At 48.0% G+C, this 16,631-nt stretch overlaps 1 protein-coding gene across 2 annotated transcripts in view; it reads left to right on the top strand.

The window, feature by feature from the left end:
• PKNOX2 (PBX/knotted 1 homeobox 2) overlaps window positions 1–16,631 on the top strand; it is a 184,956-nt gene that overhangs the window by 137,834 nt on the left and 30,491 nt on the right. For both annotated transcript variants that reach the window (XM_008688258.2, XM_040631075.1), the window contains 2 exons: window positions 2,175–2,346; window positions 13,594–13,782. In XM_008688258.2, the coding sequence (XP_008686480.1) occupies window positions 2,175–2,346; window positions 13,594–13,782 (361 nt within the window). The remainder of the gene's footprint in view (window positions 1–2,174; window positions 2,347–13,593; window positions 13,783–16,631) is intronic.

The following is a 16,631-nucleotide window of genomic DNA, read 5'->3' as shown; positions in this document are numbered from 1 at the left end:
CAGGCTGCAGCTGGGGGGGTCCAGCTGTTTATGCAACAGCTCCCGAAACAAGGGTCAGGAGATGGTGTCCAGGAGCAGGCTGCCCCGCCAAGCGGCTCCTCCGAAGCAGGGATGTATCTCTCCTCCTCCACCACTGCCCCTGAGCCTGAGGAGAGCGCCCAGTGGGTGTAGGTGTGAGTGTGGATGGAACTGAGCACCTTCTGTCTTTGTGCCCAGAATTATTAGCATCCCAGCATGGGACAGGCTGTTAGGGGTTCCCTCATCTACATACGAACACTGTGTAGGTGGGATAGTCAGGCTTCCTCTTGCTGTGTTCATAGCGTACTGGAAGGGAAAAAATATGGTCTGTTTTCCTTTTCAAGACTTACTGCGTTCTCCAGTATGCTAGCCACTAACACATGTGGCTGTTTACGTTATAATTAGTTAAGATTAGGGGCGCCTGGGTGGCACAGCGGTTAAGCGTCTGCCTTCAGCTCAGGGCGTGATCCCGGCGTTATGGGATCGAGCCCCACATCAGGCTCCTCCGCTATGAGCCTGCTTCTTCCTCTCCTACTCCCCCTGCTTGTGTTCCCTCTCTCACTGGCTGTCTCTATGTCTGTCAAATAAATAAATAAAATCTTAAAAAAAAATTAGTTAAGATTAAATAAATTTAAAATTCAGTGTTGCAGGCCCCATAGTCTTATTTCAAGTATTCCTTGGCCTCCTGTAGTTTTGGCTACCATATTGGACAAAGGAGATTGTAGACCATTTCCATCACTGCAGAAAGTTCTTTCAGACCGTGCTGGCTAGAACATGCCTGCTGGCAGAAGCATGGGAGCCAGGCCCAACATACAAACTTCCTCCTCTCCCAGCAAGCAGGGCTTTAATCCAAAAGAAAAGAGCTGGATTGTGTCATCCCAAGGGACTGAGGAGAGCCCAGAGAGGGATGGGCAGATGCTCTTTTGGAATCGCAGTGAAAGGGAATGAGGCTACAGGTCCAGGGCCAGCGATCTGTGCAAACACTAAGACATCATTGTTCACACGTGCCGTGGAGAAATATGAACGATGTGCATTTATGGGTGCAAATAGACACACACATATCATATGCAATCAGTATTTCTTGGGATCCACATACCTCTTCCAGACTCTGAACACACCATGATGAGTAAGGTGGGCTTGGCTCTTGTCCTTGTCTATCTCAGAGTCTAGTGAGGAAGGCAGATAATAAAACAAACAGCTCAGAGAGCCTCAGCATAGGCGAGGGGCAGGGGAGTGAAGGAAGCTTCCCGGACTTGGTGATGGCTAAGCAAGGACCCCTAGAGCCAGTCAGGCACTGAAGTAGGCACCCCGGCTTACATAATGCGTCCCGGAAAGATGCCCACATGCTCACACATGCTCACACATGCTCACACATGCTCACACTCACGCTGTCTTCATTTGCTGATTCATCTTCCGCCACCAAGTATTTAGTAAGTGCCTGCCCTGAGCATGCAGGGCAAGGTCCTAAGGATACAGTGATCATTAAAACGCGGACAGTCTTGAAAGAGAACAGCGATGCTGATAATCATTGAGTCACGGTTGTGCTAAGTGTGCACTGATAGAAAGGTGCAGGGAGATGACATACGTGTAACTGGGGTGTGTGACCTAAACTGAGTCAGCCAGTAGACGCAGGACAGGTGGGGACACCTGCCCACGGCATGTGGACGCACATTCGAGCTCACACACGTCCCCCTGTGTACACTGGCAGACACACAGGTGTGCACATCTGCTGCCCTCAGGAATGAGTCTGTGACCGACCACTACTGCTCACGTCCAGGACTTTTCTGGATACTTCCTACATGTCCTTCCCAGGTTGAACTTGAACCAGAAATGGACACTTATTTCTGTAAAGGCTTTTACCCCTCATCTCTCACCAAATATCCATGCAGCTTAATCTGACCAAAGAGGAAAGCTAGGCACCCGGCGGGGAGGAAGAGAGCCCTCTAAGGCCCTAGGAACTGGGAGACTGGATCTTCCATGCCAGGGCATGAAGTGCTGCCATCCAGGCTGGCGTGGGGGCTGGGGATGTTCTCAAGAAGCAGGACCTTGGGAGAAGAAGTGACGGGAGTGTGGGAAAGGGGCCCTGGTGGCTTCTGAGCCCAGCCAGCAGCAGGTCTCTATGTGTGCGCGTGTGTGAGCTCTTGATGTCCCCGCAGGCACCCTCTTTTCCCGCTCCTGACGCTGCTGTTTGAGAAATGTGAACAGGCCACCCAGGGCTCAGAGTGCATCACCTCCGCCAGCTTTGATGTGGACATCGAGAACTTTGTCCACCAGCAGGAACAGGAGCACAAACCCTTCTTCAGCGATGACCCAGAACTGGACAATCTGGTAAAGACCCTCCAACCCCCACCCTGGCTAGGGTCTTCCTACCCTCTGATCCTTCCGCAAGCCCTAGAAATGATCCTTTTATTCATTCCATTCATTCAACAGAAAATGTGGGGTACCCACTGTGGGGCAGGCATTAGATGCCTTCATTCTAGCCATTGAGAGCCATTGCTGGTTCCTTAAACCAAGAGTTGCATGCCCAGGTTTTGCTGCCAATGGCCTTCTGTTCTCTGCTCACTGCGGCACCCGCATCCCACTACCCTGCCCCCCTTGCAGTGCAGACAGGAAGGAAGGAGGATCATAGGAGCCAAAAGGTCTGGAGTAGCTGTTCTGAGGACCGGAGTCCTGGCGTGTTAATAAATATGTCTTGGGCTGCCCAGAGAGGAGCTGACGGCTGGTGTGCCCCAGTGTGGAGGATAAGGGTGACAGGCATATTCAAACACATCAATAGAGAAAAAGACCTGGAGACACAGTCATGTTGAGAAGACTAACAGATGTCCTGTCCATCTGGGGGACACAGCCCAGGCTCCTAAAGCCAATTTATGATCCAGATCATCACTACAGGGTTGTTGTTGTTGTTGTTTTAATTTATATTCCTGGGCCCTACTGCCTGGGCATTGTGATTCAGTAAGTTTGGTGGGGCCTAAGTTTCCCAGGCAATTGCAGTCATCAGTCAGATTTGATAACCACTACCATAGGTGACATCGGAAATTCTCTCCTAGCCCTGGGAATTCTGTTGAGAGAGAGGGAGAGCAATAGAGCGTCTGCTCCGTGCATTCGTCACGATATACAGTTATCCCGGAATTATTAATTATTAACCACAACTTTTGATTTCTCTGTGGGTGGATTACCTAGACCATGCACGGTGAATTTGGAAACTCTGCAAAGCTCTCCTCCATAAATTGATTATAGCGTTGACCTCTCGTAGCCAGAGTTTAGCTGATACCTGCTCCCAAAAGGGAAATAGAATTAGAAAAGTAAATGTGGTACCAAAAACAAAGGAAGAAGATGCACGCACGCGCGCACGCACTCGGAGCACCTACAGAGCGGATTTCAATGACTTACATATTACTCTGTGCTGTGAATTATCCACCCCACTGCTTCTCTCAAGAGTTGAACACGATATTTCATGGAGTCCGGAAGAGCTGCTGGGAGAGCCCAGCCTCGCCTGGAAATCGGTGAAGTGTGAGAGTGGGGCTGGCGTTTGGAGAGAGGGGAGCACATGCCGGCCGTCAGGCCTGTTGGTGTGGATGCCTGAGGGCCCTGGGTCCGCTCTGCTCATCCCTGGCCCTCCCTCTCCCCTGGCTGGGATGGGGCAGCCACACTTCCCAGGAGCCCAGCCCCTGTCGGGTTCCTCGCAGGCTGGTCTGGCCCACCCTGCTGTTGAGCGGATCACCGTCTCAGTCAAGCTGTCAAGTAGTCTTGGGAATTTAGCCCCCAGCAGCCAGGGAGCGAGGAGAGGGGGCAGCTATTTCTGAGGGAGCTGGAATGGGCCTGGCGGAGCCACGACCCACTCCTGTCACATGCACAAAAACGAGGGGAGGCCGAAGTCGGCAGAAAATACCTCAAATCAGGCTGAGTAATGGGAAAGATTTGAAACCTTTTGAAGAAGCAGGAGTCCTGGGACAACAAAACTCACATGCCTTGCCCGCCGCTGCCTGCCAGGTGAAGCTCTCAAAGACACATTGAGAACAGCCTCCTTTTCTAGGATAACCTGGAAAAGACCAAAACGTGGCCGCAGCTCTATGCTCTCCCCTTGCTAACACTGCCTGGGCCTCTCGGGGTTTTGTTCACTCAAAGAATCCAATGTCTTGATTCAACCCGACAGAACTTGGTTAAGTGTCCGCTGCCTGCACATCTGACCCGGGGGACGTGGATGCAGCAGCGGCTGCCCCGGGGACCCCAGAGCCCAGGTGTTCCCTGGTCTTCTATCCCAGGTGACTGCACTGGGAAAGCTCCAGTGGGCGGAACAGTCCTCAGACGCCGCATCCTCCCATGGGGACCTGATTCACTTAGAGGTCTTGGCCACAATCAGTGGCTTGGCTGACCGCTCAGGTGTCTGAATAGAGAGTTGGAGGAGCTCTTGGAGACGGAGGACCTGAGCCTGGCTTCACGGCTTAGCCTGTGTGCGACTTTAATGATGTAACTTCTTTGAAGCTCGGTTTCCTCATCTGTAGAGCTAATACATCTCTCTCGTGTGACGGCAATAAAAAAATTAACGAGATGGCATGTGAAACCAAATGTCCTTTAAAAATGCGTGGCACCCAGAAGGTTAATCTCAAATGCAGTGTCGCTAGGGTAAGGAGGTCCACCTTCCCAGCGTCTCCTCCTGGCCATCAAAGAGACTGTGGGGCGGAGATCCTGCAACTTTATCTGGGAGAGTCAAACAGTGCCCTTTGCCACCCCATTTGTAGTCCTGTGTGGGGAGGGGGCGGCTGGAGAGGCCAACCACAGGAGCCGTCATTAGAACAAGAATCATGTAGCCAGCGCAGCCGAGATGCACATAATTAGAAATTAGAAAAAGGTCAGATCGCGTCATTATCAGCTCAATCAGCTGCTGAGTGCCACAGCCAGTTAATTTGGCATCTGTATTTTTTACAACCCCGCACACGTAGCCCAACGGACTGTAACTCTTTATCCGGACAGATATACTGCGCAGTGGAGCAGGGACATAAAATGAGAGACCCCGAGCAAATGAGCTGAGATAATTGAGAGATTTATTTTTTATATATATGTGTGTCAGGGCGGCTTTCCTTTGCCCTTGAATATTGACTTTCACAGATGGAATTGTCAGGAGGACATGGGGTCCCCAAAAACTTTGTCCCACCCCGGGCCCTCGAGTCACGCTCTGATCCTGCTTTCTCCCGAGCCCACAGAGCCCATAGGCCCCAGCCGTGGCAGGCCAGCCATTTGGACATACATCGCCCCACCTCCAGCTGCTCGTCCTCCGTTCCTCCAAGCAAACTGCCTTGCCGAGCGATCCCTTCCCCTGCTCCCCACGGTCTCCCAGACAAGTTCCATGGGAACGGCGGATTGCGCTCTCCCAGAGCTGCCCAAAGATCAGAGAGGTTCCCAGATCATAGGCTTCTGAGGGAACTTCCCTCCCCTGGCTGGTAGCTGCTCCCACAGCACTGATGCCCGAAGAGAAACAGAATCACAACACGCTAAGGGAAAAACACAACCACGGGGAGAAGCCAGTCCAACCCATTTTATAGATGGGAACACTGAAGTCCAGAGAAGGGAAATGAGTCAAGACCAGAACCCAGGTCTGCTGGCTCCCAATACCCTGCTCCTTCCAGGGTCTCCCCACCTGTCTTCTTCCTGGGGGCAGTAAAGCCCTCATTTATAAATGCCACCAGCATCTCCACCCATCCCCTGGCACCCACTCTCTACCTCCCTGTTTCGGGACTATGGGGGTGGCTTCTCACCCCCATGGTGGCTAAACTGGCGTGCCCCCCACGGAGCTCCCTGGGGATACCCCCCCCCCAGTCCCCACACCCAATCAGTGCTCACCAGGCCCATTTCTCACCTGGCCCACTGATCCCCTGCTTGGACCCAGCAGCCTCTGACTGGCAGTTGGTAAAGTTTGTAAAATTTGCAAGTTCCCCAAACCCCTTTGAAAGGTAAAAGCTTTTTGTTTTATAAAATCTGATTTACAGGCCCCCAGTGCAGGGCCGAGGTTTTATATATTATGCAAGATTTCAAACCGAGGCTGTAAAACGTACGGTTTCAGTTTCATGCATGGAATTTTTTTATGTGTAAATTTTTTAACATTTATGGGGCACGTTTTAATGAGACTCTGGTGTGGCTCGAGGGACAGATTATGGCTGCCTGACCGCAAAGCCAGCTCCAAAATGGGGCCCCCCAGGCCCCTGGGCCCACTCTAAAGAGGCAGGGCCGGAGGCCAGAGGCTGTGAATAAGGAGGCACATGGAGGAGCCAGGCCAGAGCTCTGGGCCCACAGACACCTCCGACGGCCCTGATCAGAGCCGTTCACTTCACCCCGCAGCCTGACTCTCTTCACCTACACAGGAGCGGAAAGTCTTAGCAACACCAAGATAGGGGAAGCGAGTAAGACTAATCACAGCTAGTCGTGATTAACATTTATAGAGCACTTACTAGGTGCCACGTGCTGTTGTAAACACCTCACATATATTATCTTATTTAATCCTCTCTTCAAACCCACAAGGTATGTGTGTATTATTATCCCCATTTTAAAATGAGGAGATTGAGACGCGAGGTGAAATCACCTCGTTCACGATCACACAGCTAGTCGGAGGCGGGAGCGAGAGTCACTCTACAGGTCTCGAGCTCCAGCGCCCACACTCTTAGCAGCCATGCTGAATAGCTACTCTTCTCCTAGGGCTTTCTCTGTGCCAGCCCTTATTTTTAGTTCTTTCCAGCTGAATCTCATCTAATCCTCAGTACAACGCTGAGGGAGTCACTACTGTTATCCCATTTTACAGGAAAAATGGGGAAAGTAAAGTGCAGAGATTAAGTAAATTGTCCAGGATTTCTGAGTGGGTGGAAGACCCAAGACTCAGCCTCCAAAACCCATTATTCTCGAGCACATTTCTCTATGTAATTCTCCTGACAGCCCCACGAGGTAGTCCTTGTCATCCCCATTTTACAGAGGAGAAAAGCAAGGAGTAAGAGTCCTACCGCCAATAAGTTACAGAGCTGGGATTTGCACCAAGTGGGTCTAACTCCCAAAGCTCACATCTTCCCTCTAAACCACTTGCTGCTCCAAATTCTGAGGACACTGGAGGCGAAGTGCCACGTTATTGACTTAAAAGTCATTGAACTTGTCATGCATGGTGGCTTCATAGCTATTCATTTTATCCCCCAGTCGTCTGGCAGTTCTCCCATCCCTGGTCTTCACCATTCTCCCACGTCCCATTCCTTGTTCCAAGGACCCCGCACTCCCAACTGCTCAGATCCAGCTGGTCAGGTCGGGGACAATTCCTGATTTGATTTTAGCTGTGGCTGCCCTAATGACTTGCAGGAAATATCTGAGCACTTGAAGGAATGCAAGTTTAGAAACTCTTTTGTCTGTGAGTGAGGGAGAGTAGTTCCGGCTTCCCAACTTGCAGAGGGAGGAGAGGGTGAAAAGAACCTGCCCTCCAGGGAAAGGGTGCCCCCCTAACTGTTGCATGGGATTTAGGTTACCTGAGCGTATTGCCTGTGTGTCCCTGGGGTTGTGAGACTCAAATGAGATAATGATGAGAAAAGCATTTTGCAAATCATAAAGTCATATATATATATACGTTTGGAAGGCAAGAACTTATGACCATGAAGGGCAGAAGCTACAATCCTACAGGAGGTCACTCTTTAGAAAGGAACTTGGTGGTAGTGGGGTGGGGGTGAGGGTTGGCTTAAAAAATGGGCATTTATCAAATAGCTACTATGTGCCCAGAACATTTGCATGCATCATCTTGTTCAATTTTCATACCCACTCTACAGGGTAGGTATTATCATCCTAAATTTTACAGATCCAAAATCAGTAGGCAGGCAATAATAGATTTGGGACATCACACCGTGTGACTTCATAGCCAGTGAGAAGCCCCAGTTCCATGTACTCTCCTGGGACCGGGCGGGGGGGGCAGGGCTAGTGTGCAGTGGTGTGAGACTAAAATGTAAGGTCGCATCTTGTTTTGCTTGTTTGGAAGGGTACTTCTCAGAAGAAAAGGGTTATTTCTTTATTTCGAAAGAGAAGGCAGAGAGAGAAGCTGGAGGTGAAGCGAGACTTGGGGGGAAAGATTGAGAACACATTCATCACATTTGATGATGATATTAAATTAAATGGAATTGTTATTGCTCTAGAAGATTTGAAATAACTTTTTATATGACATTGATCACTTAGAAAAATAGTTTAATAAATCAGAGTTTTATTCTGATTTAGAAGCAAAAACCCGAAATTGCAAACACATAGAATAGAGAATGGTTTGCTAAACATAAATACAGGAGGAAAAACACTGGGAATACTTCTTTTTCTACTCACTGAATATGGAATAGCAATAGAAAAGCCAACAGGATATTAGAAATTATTAAAAGAGGTTAAAAAATTACAGGTATTTGCTTCCCTGTGGTTTCTAAGATACTTTTCACATCATTATCGCCTTTAGCCCTCATCAACTCTTGCAAGCGAGGAGCAATCATTATCCCCATTTTCCAAATGAGGAAGTTGAGGCTCACAGAAGTCATGAACCTGGCCCAGTATCACCCAATTTCATAGGCCTGAATTCAGGTTGTGTGACAGCAACCCCCACAGACTTGCTGCTCTGCCTGACAGCCAGCCCCACTAATGGTACGGCCCATCTTTTTCTCTAATATTGAATAGGTCCTCCATATTCATTGCCTTGGAATACCATTATGATTTACTCTACCTTCTTAAATCTTTAAACCAAGCCTATTATCCCATAAAAAAGTCGTCCTTCATCGGTGCTTTGTTAGACCAGAAAGTAGGTCCTCTTTTGACCACTGGGCACCAGATCTGGTGTATGCTCCTTGTGTGTTTCGTTTGAACAAAACCATTCTGTGTAGATTTTACTTTGTATTTTGTTTTACCTGTTTGCACTTTCTGATTCTTTTTCAATAATAAGTATTTATTGGCTGTGTTTTAAAAAATAAATGAATAGGTATGTACACTTTTCTATGTGGTGGCTACGTGTATGCAGATTTAAAACCAAGTGACTAAATGAAATTGTGATTAAAAATTAAGAACGGTCCATTAAAGGAAAGCTCAGAGACCAAAAGAAAGAAGAAATGAAAGAAGGAAGGAAGGAAGGAAGGAAGGAAGGAAGGAAGGAAGGAAGGAAGGATGGAAGGGAGGAAGAGAGGAAGAAGAGGGGGAGGAGGGAAGCGCGGAAGGGAGGAAGGATGGTTGGAAGGAAGGAAGGAGAGAGGGGAGGGAGGGAAGAAAGGGGAAAGAAGAAAGGCTTAAGGAATTAGGATGATTTTGTCTGGAGAAGACAAAGCCAGTTGGACAATTTATTCAAGTCAGATGGCTTGTCCCATGTATGGCATAGAGTGAGACTCCATATTTGTGTTGAATGAGTACCATTAAATTAAGGGAGGTTGTACTGATGGAGGCACTAGGTGTTCTTGGCACTGCAGAAGGCTGGGTAAGCACTTCATATTCAGGCAGGAGAGATTTTGGTCCATGTAAGGAAGAACTTCTCAATCAGCAGGCTGAGAGAAATCAAGAGGGTCGAACATGAAGGTTCTGACTAGGAAAGCCTCAGAAGAGAAGATGCAGCTATGTATCCTAGAGAGTTTGGACCGTCCACTCACCTAGACGCCAGCCCAGATCATCTCCCAGGGTCCCTCCCAGCCCCATCAGTGAGTCAAGGGTACAAGTCCTGATAATATTCAGGGAATCAGAAAATGGAAAGCACCTGACAGTCCAACCCTCTCTTTTTACCCAGGAGGAGGCAGACACCTACATTGGTGAGGTATTCTAACTCCTGTGGGCTAAGCCAGGAGTGAGAGATGAGAAACCAGAGCCGCTGAATGAGGGAACGTTACCAGGGAGGGTTCTGGAAATCCCAAACTTTAATGTCCCCAAAGCTATTTGGCCTTCCTGGAACCCTGTGCTTCCCATCACTGAGCCACTCCCCCGCCCCCAAATCATGCATCCTTCAAACTGCTTTTCTCCATCTACACAAATCCCGAGAGCCCGTCTTGGGAGCTGCATAGGCCATGTGGCTTCATATCCTAGTGTTATCACTTACCAGCCATGTGACTCTAAACAAGTGAAACTTAATATCTCTGGGCTTCGTTTTCTTCAACTGTAACATATGGGCAATCATGGTGCCTCCTTGCAGGGGTAGTTGTGTGGTATAGATAAGGTAAGGCATGCGGTAGGTTTAACACAGTGCCTGAGACACAGTAAGAATAAGACATGTTTGGGTATTGTTTTTAAGGAACCAATGAGCATTTATTAAATGCTTTGTATGGTGCTAGTTATTCTGAAAGTCATAAACCAAGATATCCATGGCCAAAGTCAAGTAGAAAATTGAGAGCCAATGTTCCTTCAGTACAAAATAAGCCATTCTAAAGTCACGATTCTCTTCTGTGCCTCGGAGAGCACAGTCTCTTTTGATCTCAGCCCCATGGAGGGAGCACTCCCTTAGGATAAGACCCTAGGATTGAGCCCTGCATGAAGACACAAAATTGTTGGTCTCTGTCTTTGAGTGACACTTAGTCTAATTCAGTACTCCAAGAGCCCTTAATTAGTTAAGCACCGTTCCTGCCCGTCAGGCAATCCAAAAGCTAACCCGGGAACTACTCAGTTGTTCCCCACTAGAAATGCCAGTGAAGCTCAGAGAGGAGCGTGGTGGCACTGGTGTCCAGCCACGCAGCTCTACTCACACCTGACCATCAAAGTTCTCTGGGAGAGATTCCCTGCCTTGTTTCCTAGGCATCGAGATGCTAGCCAGCAGCTGGAAGGGTAGGATTAAACAGGGACCTTGTATACTGCTTAAGTTGACATCAATGGGTCTCAGAGGGCAGCAAGCTCCACCCTTTTTTTTCATTTTTCATTTCAATATAATTATAGATTCACACGAAGTTCTAGGAGCTAATACACAGAATTTCTGATTTCCTTCCTGCATAGCTGCATATAGTTTCACAACCAGGAAATCAACAGTTATACAAACCACCAATCTTACTCAGATGACACCATTTTACATGCAATCGTTTGTGTGTTTAGTTTTGTGCCATTTTATCACAGATATAGATTCACGTAAACTCTGATAGTCAAGAGATAGAACCCTTCCTCTCTCCTTCCCCCACTGCACCCCCAGGCCACCACCAATCTGTTCTCCACCTCCATAATGCTGTCATTTCAAGAATGTTAGATAAATGGCATCATACAGTATGTAACATATTGAGATTGGCTTTTTTTTTCTCAGCACAATTATTCTTTTGAAATCCATCCCAGTTGTTGAGTACATCAATAGTTAGTTCCTTTTTGTTGCTAAGTCGTAGTCCATGGACATGGATGTACCGCAGTGTCTTTATCCATTCACCTGTTGAAGTGCATTTTGGTTGTTTCCAGTTTGGAGCTGTTAGAATAATAAGGCTGCTTTGAACATTCACATACTGTTTTTGTGTGAGCCTATATTTTATTTCCCTGGGATGAATGCCCAAGAGTACAACTGCAAAGTGTATGGTAAGCATATTTGCAGTCTTGTTAAAAACAAAAAACAAAAAAAAAAAAAAACCTGTTATACTGTTTTCCCAAGTGGCTGAACCATTTTTCACATCCCCCAGTAATGTACGAGTGGTCCAGTGTCCAGTTCTTTGCCATGGTGTTATCACTATTTTTCATTTTAACCGTTCTGATAGGTGTGTAAGCGATACCTCGTTGTGGTTTTAATTTGCATTTTCCTGATGGCTAATGACAATGAGCATCCTCTCATGTGCTCACTTACCATCTGTGTATCTTCTTCAGTGCAATGTCTGTTGCCTTTTTCCCCTGTTCTAACTGGGTTGCTTGCTATTTTACTGTTTAGTTCTGAGAACTCTTTATATATTCTAGAAAGAGGTCCTTTGTCAGATATATGGTTTGCAAGTATTTTCTTCCAGTCTATAGCTTGCCTTCTCATCCTTCCTCGAAGGGTCTTCTGAAGAGCAAACATTTTAAATATTGACGAGTTCTAATTTATCAGGTTTTCATTTTCTCGGTCAAGCTTCTGTGGTCAAATCTAAAACCTCTTTGCCCACTCTTAGGAGCTTGTGATTTTCTCCTGCATTTTTGTTCTGGAAGTTTTATAGTTTTATATTTTACATTTAGGTCTTTGGTCCAATTGAGTTAATTTTTATATAAGATGTGAGACTTAAATCAAGTTTTGCTTTTTTTTTGCTTTTGGATGTACGATTGCTCCAGCATCATTTGAACAACCTTTTTTGAAAAGCAATTTGGCAGTCTTTATCATGATCCAAAAGAATGCCCATAGATTTTTTTCCTGTCACTTCTGGGAATTTAGCCTGAGGAAATAACGCAGACACGTGAATCAAAGCGGGAAGCTTGCAAAACAGTCACTGAAACATTTTTTACAAAATTCAAAAATTGGAAGTACCCTAAATGCCCAACAATGAGGGATTGGTTAAGGAGGACACACATGAAATAATAGGCAACAATTAAAAATATATTTACTCAATAATTTTTACCCATTCAACAAATATTTACTCAAGTGTCCAGAGTGATGGTGCCGAGAGTAACACGGTGAGCAAATCAGACACCCTCTCTCCCTTCTAGAAGCTTGCAGGTCAGAAGTGACAATAGAGAAGACGGTGCTGCTTTATAGAAAAATACATTTGGTAAACTAAGGGGGAAACAGGAAACAAAGTTGGAAGCATAAGGTGACTAAAGCAATGTTAAAATAGATGCCTGTGGAAAAGACAAAAAAAAAAAAAACAGAAAGAAAAAGAAATCATCGTTCTTTTAGGGTGATTGGGTCAAAGACAGTTATTTCCCTCCTTGACTTTCAAAACCTCCCGTCGCACTTTTCTTGTTCTAATAATAACAATGACAAAGAGAAAAGCTCCAACTGAGAACTAGCTTCTTGCCATGAAGGGTGAGGAGTGTCCATCTGAAGAGAGACAGTCACACGTACGACAATCCAAAGGGCACAGGAAAGGCCGCCGCAGACAGCTCGTTGTTCCAGAGCCCGGCTGAGTCATGCGGGATGATCCCGTCAGTCAACAAGTACCAATGGGGCATCTGCAAGGTGACCTGTGTCACATGAGGCCCTCAGAATACACGCTTACGAATAGACAGTCCCTGACTTCTGGAGGCGCTCACAGGAGCTCTGGTTTCCGTCTTCCTCGTGCCTGCTCAGCGCTTCACACTTTGCAGTTCTACGTTCCCTCCTGCAATCCTTTCCACAAACCTAGGCATAATTATCCCCATTTTCCCGACAACAAGGTGCAGAGCGATTGCCCAAGGTCCCCCCGATGATGACAATCAGGCTTGGGGGAAAGGGTCGGGGCTAGAGACCTGGCCTGTTAGCTCTATGGTTCTCCAAGTACCATTTACTCAAGAGCGGTTGTGTTAACAGTGGGCTCAGAGCACACAAACCATCAGCACGCCACCATAACTAGAATTTAAATCCGATGGGTGAGAAAGCTTATACCTAGGGCGGGGGTGGGCTTCTCCCCCCGGTGGCCTTGGGGCTCGGGAGATCAAGGCAGCAGGAGGAGGGTCATATGAACACCTGGGCTCACCTCTCCCTCCTCTCCCTAGATGGTGAAGGCAATCCAGGTCCTGAGAATTCACCTGCTGGAATTGGAGAAAGTCAATGAACTCTGCAAGGACTTTTGTAACCGGTACATCACCTGCCTCAAAACCAAGATGCACAGCGATAACCTGCTCAGGAATGACCTCGGGGGACCCTACTCCCCCAACCAGCCCTCCATAAACCTTCACTCACAGGTAACTTGCACACAGGGCTGGGTCCTATCTCCTAAGCCAGGCTGCTAAGCCAGGTGTAGGAATGTCTGAAGGTCCCCTGGTGGCTTAGGAAAGGGGATTAGACTCACTGGATGCTTTCAGCATGAGAGCCCTCCTCTGACCCACTCCTGCTCATCAGGCAGCACCAGAACTCACCAGCTGGGGCATGGGTATTCCTTAGAAAATGACCAAAGTGATTCCTGGCTTCCTCGCCCAAGATAGCCTAAGAAATGCGCATCGAGTGTTGAGATGAGGCAGGGGCAGAGCCGGGAGTGGACCTCAACCTCTTAGCCCCGAACACTTCTCAAGAGTGCTTGCGTGTTCTTGAGAAGGAGGGTTTGGTCCTTCCCTGAATCCTGCCCACCTCATAGATGAAGACAGCTTCCCATGCAACTGCTTCTCCTAGATCATTTTCCAGTTGCTCACCCTACCCTGGCTCATCTGTCTTCCTAAAGTTCAGGGCCACTGTGAATGTCACGTCCAGTCACCCCCCTCCCAAGAGTCACCCACCACCGTCATCCTTGGGAACTGGGGAACATAGAAATGGCGGCTATGTGTTCTAGGTGAGAATGGGCTCTTCTCTCCAGGGTGGAGTATTTTTCCCAAACCTACAGAGCTAGGAAAGCTACCTGGTGATACCTTTCCACCAAACTCACCGACATCTACGTAAGCCATAGCTCACCACTTTCTTCCCCTCCCACTGAGTTCCCGAGTCTGGGACAGACACATGGAGGGCCCCGGGAGGCTTACGGTAGCCCCTTCTCATGAGACAATCAGGCTTGGGGGAAAGAGTAAACTTTCTAAGAATGATGGGCACTGGAAAAAGTGCCTAAGAAAAGTGGTGCCATTTTTATCTCTAAGCTTTAGGGACCAAGACACTTCATCCATCCCTCCAGGTTGTAGAGGCAGAGAAAGGGTCAGGGGGCCTTCTAGAAGGCCAGCCCTGCCTTGCACAAATCCAAAGGGATCTCTGTGGGACTCTGCAGTGAGTGCTGCATGGGACAGGAGGCAAGAAGTTTATTTCCTCTTCCCATTGCTTGAAATCACCAAATCACTTTATTACAGATCTAAAAACAGCCGCCCAGGCTTCTGCTTGCTAATATTCTCTTGAAATAGACTCATTCCTTCAGAGTCTTATTGTACTTTCCCTTATGATCAAAATTAGCAAGAAACTTGCATAAAAGAGGACAATAATTGCTCAACGAGCATCTCGTTTGTAATTTATTAGTTTCTATTATTGTGGGTTACCATGGCGACGCTGCGCAGCCCCGGTGATGGGAGAGATGCAAGATAGGAGCTGAGGAGGCTGTGAGGCCTCAGCAAATGGAGATGCACATTTTTATCAGTAATTTTCATGAAAATAATAAGTGAGGAGTTAATGAGATGGAAAGCCATCCTGTGGCTATTGTGAATTTTTTTTAAGTGTTGATCTAATTAGAATGCATCGGTCAGGAAAAGTAATGAGGATTTAGTGCCTCACAGAGATGTGAGGATCATATCAGAAAATTAGCACAAGTCTTTGGAAATAATCAGGTCCTTGGAGAGGCTCTGGATTTCCCCTCCTGGGCTCTCCAAGTCTACCTCGAGCGCTGACATTGGGGGTGTACGAGGGTAGTGGGGGAGGAGAGGAGGGCCAGAGGGCTTACAGCCACAGCGGCCCCCTCCAGGTTGGGGTCCTGGGGCTGACAAGTCAGTCTGCAGCAGGCAGGGCCACTGGGGACGCAGAGTTGGCAGAGAAGGATAACACGGGCTCTGGGTGAGCCAGCGCGCACAGACGCTGCCTGCGAAAGTCAGTCCTCCGGGGAGATCCCAGCGTTTGGTGCCTCTGAGCTTTGGGGAAAGAGGAGAGAACTTTGATTCCCGTCATTGTAAATATCAGATCTCTGCCTGACAGCGCTGGCCCTGGGGTGGCCACCGCAGAAAGGCTTCTGATCTGCTTAGAAAGAGGAACTCAGACAATCGGGCCAAAACAAAGACAGCTTGAAAAAGAAGACGAGACACTTGGCAAGGTGTTCCTATTCGGAATTTCTCAAACTTGTCCCTTCGTTGCCTCTGCCTGCCACCACCTACTTAGTTCAGACCTCAGTGGGTAAATGAGATCATCACACACGGGCTACTGCCATAGATTCCTAACCCGCTCGCCTGTCCCCTCTGGCTCGCCCTCAGCCTCCACGCACACACGCACACACACACACACACACACGTACCACAAACACAAACACACCTACTCGTGCCTCTTCAGCTTCTGCTGCTGGGTTTACGGTCCTAAGGCTCTGTTCATGTCCTTCTCCTGCTCAAAAGCTCTGATTGTCCTCAGAGATTGCTCATCCTTTTGCCTGATATTCAAGGCCACCCCGGGTCGCATCCTCCCATGCCTATCTGCTGGGACAGCAGTTCCGCAGCTCTGCGGGACCAAACCTGGCCTCTTCCCAGGGACAGTAACAAGGCTGCTCTCCCCTGTAGGCCTCTCTGACACCCCATCCAGAAAGGCCTTTTCTTTCTCCCAACTAAGTGCTGGAGCCCTGGGGGCCACTTATATATAAATATCACATGTGACTTTATCTCAGAGTCGCTGGTGTTAGTCTCCTCTCCTTAGACAACAGACGTGTTTTGAGTACAGACGGTATTTTATATACAATTATAACCCACGCCTGGTGGCGGCTAACCCAAGGTCTGATGTGTGGACGGCCAGTAAATATCTGTGGAAAGAAGTAAGACAAGGAGACAGATGGAGACAGGTCAAGAGAAGCCAGAGGAAGCCAAAGGAGGGAAGGAGAAATCAGAAGAAAGATAAAGGGAAAGAAAGACAACTCTGGAGGGTCACCTTCAAG

The sequence above is a fragment of the Ursus maritimus genome, unplaced genomic scaffold (genome assembly GCF_017311325.1).
Source record: "Ursus maritimus isolate PB19 unplaced genomic scaffold, ASM1731132v1 scaffold_16, whole genome shotgun sequence".
Taxonomy (NCBI): Eukaryota; Metazoa; Chordata; class Mammalia; order Carnivora; family Ursidae; genus Ursus; species Ursus maritimus.
The sequence above is the reverse complement of the archived record's forward strand: the minus strand, read 5'-3'. Positions and strand labels throughout refer to the sequence as shown.